Source organism: Nicotiana tabacum, chromosome 13 (genome assembly GCF_000715075.1).
Source record: "Nicotiana tabacum cultivar K326 chromosome 13, ASM71507v2, whole genome shotgun sequence".
Classification (NCBI taxonomy): Eukaryota; Viridiplantae; Streptophyta; class Magnoliopsida; order Solanales; family Solanaceae; genus Nicotiana; species Nicotiana tabacum.
Window position 1 is genome coordinate 114,993,028 of NC_134092.1, and position 7,269 is coordinate 115,000,296.

Below are 7,269 nucleotides of genomic sequence, written 5' to 3' on the forward strand. Positions count from 1 at the left end.
TCACACACACAAAATAAAAAAATAAAAAAGGCACCAGGATTTTAATATGGAAACCCCTTTTGCATTAGGAAAAAAATCATCAGCTGAGGAGTAAAGTAATCCACTAAAATAAATTATACTTAATTGTACTAAGTAACATACTTAAAAGACTACTACACGTTCAAAGAAAATTATACTTAGTAGTACAAAGTAAAATACTTAGAAAATCACTACACATTTAAAAGAAAAAACTTTCTTTTAATTTTCTCTCATCACTGTAATATTGCCCACGCTCTTTATTTTTCCTCTAAAACTTTCCTTTACTGTATATGTAATATTCTCAATCCTGTTTCTAATCATGTAATAAAGAAACCTCCTCTCCTCTATTTATAGCAGTCGTGGCCTCCGAGTTGAGCAAAGAAGCCTCAACCACATATTTCATCCCTTGGCCAACAAAGATCAATTTTGTCCACAGATCTTGATCAGCAAATATCAAAGGCACATGCCATATTTATTTTGCTCTACAATGGATGGACCCCACATATTAATTTTAATTATTAAAAGTAAACAAAGGTGGCCATGTCTAAAATCTCAATATATATCGTTTTCTTCTCTGTATTCATGGCAAGCTGTTGAAGCTGCAAATCTCCTCCTTTTTCTGAATTGAAAATTCAGTTGGTTTCTAAGTCAGTATTAGAAAGGCTGCTCTTAGAATACTTGATATATCAAAAGTAAGATTTTGATCACTCTAATAAGAGTGGTCTCAATTCAAAGATTAAGTGCCGTCTTATCATTGGCGAAGTAATAATACAAAGTACAGCCACCAGATCAAAAGTAAGTACTAGTAAGAATATTCTTTTGTTTTTCAAGAATATAATTCATTGTCTTTTAGTTATAAAGGGAAAGTTGAGCAGAAATGGGGTGAGTGGCCCATGAAAAGGAAAAAGGACGTAATTGTTCCTATTGTTTCGCATTAATCAATGGGTACAATACGAACAAAAGTGGTCTAAACTTAGGAAGCAAGATTTACGTACTTTTATCGTATTCCAAACTTGTTATAGATTTGTACTGTGTCCTATATATAATACTTAGATTGTTTTAAAATAGTAATTAAATAGTATTTTTAAGATGTAGACATATATATAGTTTAACTTTTCGATCACTCTCGTGTTAGATTTAATTCTTGAAATTTTATCGATAAAAGGTGAAATAAGAGTAATAGATAAAAGAACATTGTTGCTTATGAAGATTAATTTTCGCAGTTATGTAAAACTATATATTAAATAACTTTTTTTAATTAAAATTTCACATATTCTAAAATTACACGAAAAGTGTTGTAAGTTATAATATCCTTATTGTTAAGCAACACATGGTCAAAACTCAAATGTTTCGTCCTTGAATCTAGAAAACACCAAGTGGCAAATATAGTGAGACAAAGGTAGTAAGTATTAGTCTACTTTTTGGATAAAAAAGTGATGAGTGCGAAATTTTTTTAACTATGTATATAAGTTAAAATCTTTTACTAAAACTTTATTTCAAAATAGTTAAATTAATATTCACTATGGTATAAAGAATTTTTACATTATAATTTATGAATTATTACTTGTACATAGTTTTGAATGACCTAATAGTGTAAAAATATCTGACGTGATACCATTTAAATATTCTAGTACTAGTTCTTCGTCTGTTGCTTCTCCAGAGGACTTGAGGAGTAGAATTGAGTCATTTCATATGCTAGGGAAGGATGGTGTTTCCAAGAGTGATTCTGCAGAAAAGAAACTTTCATGGCTGCGTTCTCAGATAATTGGTGAAAATATCGATTTTGAGACACCCTTTGGAAAACGTAGGCTTACTTATGCTGATCACACTGCCTCTGGAAGATGCCTTCACTATATTGAAAATTATATCACTAATAACGTCCTTCCTTTCTATGGTAAGTTTCCCTTAGTTCTTCTTTCTATATATACCCCAAAAATTTTACACTATCAGTATCAGTAGTGTAATTTAACTTCTGATTTTACTTTGTGAAGGTAACAGTCATACCAGTGACAGTTACGTTGGATACCAAACCACGAAAATAGTGAATGAAGCAGCAGCCTACGTGAAGAAATGCTTAGGGGGAAGAGAAGAAGATGCTATCATATTCTGTGGTTCTGGTTCTACTGCAGCCATTAAAAGGCTCCAAGAAGTTATGGGAATTGCAGTTCCTTCAATCTTAAGAGAAGAAGTCCTCACAAAATGCTTCCGAAATGAGACAAAAGAGAGATGGGTAGTATTTGTTGGCCCTTATGAGCATCACTCCAACATCCTTTCGTGGAGACAAAGTTTAGCAGAGGTTTTGGAAATTGGTTTGGATGAAAATGGGCTTGTGGATATGGAAGCTTTGAGAGTTCAGCTTGAGTTCTACAAGTCTATGAATAGGCCATTGTTGGGTTCATTCTCAGCCTGTAGTAATGTCACTGGAACTTACTCTGATACGAGAGCCATCGCTCGTCTTCTTCACAAAAATGGAGCTTATGCTTGCTTTGATTTTGCCACAAGGTAAGTAACACCGTCAGTGTAAATGCAATTATAATAAAATCTTTATGATAAAGCATTACTTCGCAACCTGATTAAAGAAAATCGAATACCAATTGAAGTAAAGGGTTTCTTCAAACAGCAAGGGGTAGGGTCAATCATTCAATCAAATGATATTGAACATGTTTCCCATATCTTCAGGAAAAACAAGTAGGTTATTTCTTTGCAAAACTATGCTTAATTTCATATGTAGCAATTCCGCCAAGATCTCTTCGTTAGTTGGGGAAGTATCCCCTCGAATCGGATGCAAGCTCATTTGTTCGTTTGCCTGCTTGACTAGTCAAGCATAGGTTAATTCATAGATCTTTGGGCTATGATTGCCAAGGAATATAGACTTTACAAATAAAGCCCGAGGATTGTGCTGTAATTTTTTTATGTATATGGGTACAATTATCTCTGCTCCCAATGTGCCTATGATGTAGTGCATGACGGGCTGTTAATTAGTGTGAGTCATCTACTACATGACGGGCTGTTAATTAGTGTGAGTCATCTTACAAGAATAGAAGATGGTGTGGATCATGCAAAAGAAGTATGTATAAAAGTATTTGCCTCCGGGAGGAATCCTAGAATCTTTAGATTCATTGTTTCACTCTGATAGTAGAAATGAATACATTTACATATTATAAAATCCTATAAGTGAACTAGATAAAACAGAATCTTGTACCGGATCTTATGGATTATGCTCATGTACAAACATGCTTATCATAGAAAAGTAATTTCGAAATGAAATGAGGACCTCGCATGGAACGGGCATAACCTCAAGTTCAGGAACGGACACAGTTCTGATTCTCTCGCAGGAGAGAAATCGAGAGTCTCAGATGAGTAACCCCTTATGATATGTGTATATGATGTACTTAATGTGTCCGAGCCTGCTCCATAGATGTATTAAAAATCATACATTGGGACGGTTATAAGGCCTAACAAATTGCTTATGCTCCACGAATATATATGATGTACTTAATGTGTCCGAGCCTGCTCCATAGATGTATTAGAAATCATACATTGGGACGGTTATAAGGCCTAACAAATTGCTTATGCTCCACGAATAGAGGACTGTGTTAGTTGTAAGAGATGCGAATCCACCTGCTATCCAGAGGCGTATCCAGTTTGAGGGGTATGGGTTCACGTGAACCCATAGTCTTTTTCCTAAACCATGTATAATAATGTTATATTTCTTCAAAATTACTTAAATATATGTATGTGCACCCATGTTCAAAGACTCTTATGGTATAATTATTATTTGGTGCACCGTTACAAGTGATATTGCGGTTCAAATCCCACTCTGAACGGTCTTGTTTTCAGCATGGAGTATAAATATATGTAAAAATTATTAAAATTTCAAAAATAATATAATTTTGAACCTATAATTTCAAAATTACAATGGGTTCATGATAAGAGACAAAAGTTAAACCTGTCAAATATAAATTCTAGGTGCACCTCTTTACATCAGTGCACCCATCCTCTTGAAATCCTGGATCCACCTCTGCTGCTATCATAGGTTAAACTACATTTCTGGTTTACTGTATGTAATTTAAATCCTATTTGTTGTCCTATTTCTACATATTTCCAGTTTTGGGTATATATTCTTTAACTATTTGTTCTCATCTTGCAGTGCTCCTTATGCAAAAATAGAGATGAGATCAGGAGAAATAGATGGCTATGATGCTGTTTTCCTTAGTCCCCACAAGTTTCTTGGAGGGCCAGGGACACCGGGAATCCTTTTAATGAACAAGGCACTCTATCGGCTGAGAACTTCACCTCCCTCAACTTGTGGTGGTGGAACTGTTGATTTTGTCAACCCCTTTTATGAAAAGGTATGTCTTTTTAAAAGTGGATACGCCTTAAATAGCGCTATAAAAACTATCTTCCAGTTCAAATTTTGATAAAATAATGGATTGTCCATCTACCCTTCTCGAGAAAAATCACAAATACCCACTTTTACGGGTACTATCTGAAAATTAGCCACATTACCTAAACTAGTTGAAATTTAGCCATTTTTTCAACTTAAAAAGCAGCAGAGACTCACTTCGTCATCTTTTTCTCTTTTTTTGAACTTCAGCACCCTGTCAAGGAGTTCAGTTTTTGTATCTTAAAACTTTAGGACATTGTCCTGGAGTTCGAAACTGAAGAACAAGCTAAAAAAGGACATTATCCTAGAATTCAGTTTTCTAACTTAAAACTCAAGGAACCGAAGAAAAGCTTTCCCAGTTCACCAGAGTTGCTTTAGACTAAGATGTTAAGGGTGCGGATAGCATAAAAACGGAAGCTAAATGATGCTACTATAAAGTGAGGTAGCTGCAATGAGCAAAAGAAGCTGGGATGACAAAACCAAGTGGCTGCAGGTGAAATACTCAAATGGGTGCATTCTCATTTCTCCGTGTTGATTAATGGTGGCAAAATGGATAAAAAAAAAATAGGTTGGATAATGAACTTTTTAAATATGGATAAGATCCATATTATCCACTTAAAAAATGAATAATCAATGGGTTTAACTTTTACATTTACAAAGACTCAAATTGAGGGTTCCTCAAGTTTGAGAGACTAGGAATTCTCCCATAAATGATTATATCCAAGAAGCCATGGATATCCATATTATCCGTCGGTTAATCCGTTTTCTATTCGTATTGAATATGGATCGGGTCGGATATTTTATCTGTTTTCAATCCGCCCATATCCGATCCGACCGCTCGTTTGTCACTCGTAGAGTTGATAATTGTTTCATCATAATATACTTCACTAGACAGCAAAAACTAAAAGGAGAAAAAGAAAGGGAACAAACCATGAATCTTTGTGTAAAAATTGAGCAAACAAAATGAATTAAATGAAAGTCTTGTTGGAAAGGACCTGAAGGACTTGTTGTCATTGCTTTTTATCGATGCAATCAAAAAATATTCTGGAAAAATCTTGAGGACACCGTCCTGGAGCTTTAAGTTGCAAAAACTGAACTTCAGGACAATATTCTATAGTTTCACTTGCGCCCAAAAAGTGGCTAACCAGTGCTATTTTTACATACTTCTCCAATTAAATAAAAGATTTTATAGGGTTTGAACCCATGACATGCACCTAACCCACACGAACCCACACTCTTACCCACTAGACCAAAGCCCAGAGGGCTGCTTTTGTTTTCTTTCTCAGTTACAAAAAGGCACTCTGCATGGGGCAACACCATATCATCCCGAATCTTTTAAGAATAAAAACTATGAACATCAAATTAGATTATGTAAACCAGACAACTTTTCTCCGGTTACTATAAAAAATGTTGGACAAGATAAATTATATAACTAAGTGACCCATCTAACTGTTTTTCTTCAGAAAATGTTTTCTGTTTACTTTCTTTTCTTTTCAGCTCAGCTCGAAGGATAGTTACTTGATTTATGATACAATTACCAGGATACAATCTATGTGGAGAACATTGAAGAAAGGGAGGAGGCTGGAACACCACCAATCATCCAGAAAGTGAGAACAGCTCTAGCATTTTGGGTGAAAGAGTTCATAAGTCACAAAGTAATTGAAAGAATGGAGCGCAGCTACATTGAACTTGCACTAGAAAGGCTTCTCCCAAATCCTAACATAAGGGTTTTGGGAAATGTAACAGCCAAGAGACAAGCTGTGGTTTCTTTTCTCGTTTATACCACAACTTACTCTTCATCAAGTGATAAGAGTGGTGAAAACAACAAGCTTTACCTATGGAGAGAGACAGGGAACAAGAAAGGCAAGCCTCTTCATGGCCGTTTTGTCGCTAAACTGCTTAATGACTTATTTGGTATCCAGGCTAGAGGAGGGTGTGCTTGTGCAGGACCCTATGGACATACCTTACTCAAGATTGATGAGCCTCAGTCACTTGCCTTAAAAGCTGCAATCGAGTTGGTGAGTCCACAGTTTACACATATGTATCTTAGGTAGTTCACTAAGTTTTCTAAATTCCATCTCTATATGGAGGGCACATTTGGTTAGTAGATTGTTGGGTACACTATAATTGAATTTCAAGGTTTTAGACATTCAGTATTTATTTGACATTTAACAGGGCTATACTGGAGTGAAGCCGGGATGGACAAGGGTCAGTTTTCCCTACTACATGTCCAAGGAAGAATTTGACTTCATTATAGAAGCAATAGAATTCATAGCCATTTATGGACAGAGGTACCTTCCAATTTATCATTTCAACTGGAAGAGTGGTGCTTGGACTTTCAAAAAAAAGGCTTTCGAGGAGGCACTCATTGGGAAAGATCAAAATTGCCATTTTTGTGGCTTGCCAATGAAGGGATTGAACCTAGATTGCCACAACACAAAAAACCACAACCATGGAGAAGGCATCACAAAAGAAGGCCAAATTTGCAGGTATGTAAAGTACCTTGAGACAGCCAAGCGCATTGCTGGCCACCTTCCCAAGTTCCCGCCTCAACAGTCGATACCTGAAGAAATAAACCCTAATCTTGTACCATTTAGAGTCTGAACATTGTAAATCACATCGCTGAACTTATACTATTGGAAAGAGAATGTTTGTTCTCATTCTCCAATATGATCGTGCAGTTGTCTAATCTTTGGTAGGGTAAATACAAGTGTTATTATATGTAATAAACTAGAAGAATAAGATGAGCTAAACTATATTTTAAAGATTTTCTTTTTTCTTATGATTGTTATGAAATTCATGTTTAATCCATTAGAAACAGAATGTTCATTCTCATTGTTGGAAAAGATAGTGTCAGTCTAACA

At 35.4% G+C, this 7,269-nt stretch overlaps 1 protein-coding gene across 2 annotated transcripts; it reads left to right on the forward strand.

The window, feature by feature from the left end:
* Positions 1 to 599: 599 nt before the first annotated feature.
* On the forward strand, positions 600 to 7,187 carry LOC107804088 (uncharacterized). 2 transcript variants are annotated; one of them, XM_016627903.2, is made up of 6 exons: positions 600 to 813; positions 1,650 to 1,912; positions 2,010 to 2,520; positions 4,169 to 4,370; positions 5,947 to 6,423; positions 6,581 to 7,187. In XM_016627903.2, exons 2-6 carry the CDS (start codon positions 1,711 to 1,713, stop codon positions 7,007 to 7,009), a joined length of 1,821 nt encoding a protein of 606 aa, XP_016483389.1. In that variant the 5' UTR covers positions 600 to 813; positions 1,650 to 1,710; the 3' UTR covers positions 7,010 to 7,187. The 2 variants fall into 2 exon arrangements, with proteins under 2 accessions (XP_016483389.1, XP_016483390.1); XM_016627904.2 differs by having other exon boundaries at positions 686 to 813; positions 1,679 to 1,912.
* The last annotated feature ends 82 nt before the right edge of the window (positions 7,188 to 7,269 follow it).

What these genes read in the sequence shown, in the direction of transcription:
- LOC107804088 (XM_016627903.2), top strand. Translation starts at nt 1,711, where the DNA reads ATGCTAGGGAAGGATGGTGTTTCCAAGAGTGATTCTGCAGAAAAGAAA. An exon ending in TGCTTTGATTTTGCCACAAG is followed by an intron (nt 2,521 to 4,168) that starts GTAAGTAACACC and finishes CTCATCTTGCAG; the next exon opens with TGCTCCTTATGCAAAAATAG. An exon ending in TAAAAGCTGCAATCGAGTTG is followed by an intron (nt 6,424 to 6,580) that starts GTGAGTCCACAG and finishes GACATTTAACAG; the next exon opens with GGCTATACTGGAGTGAAGCC.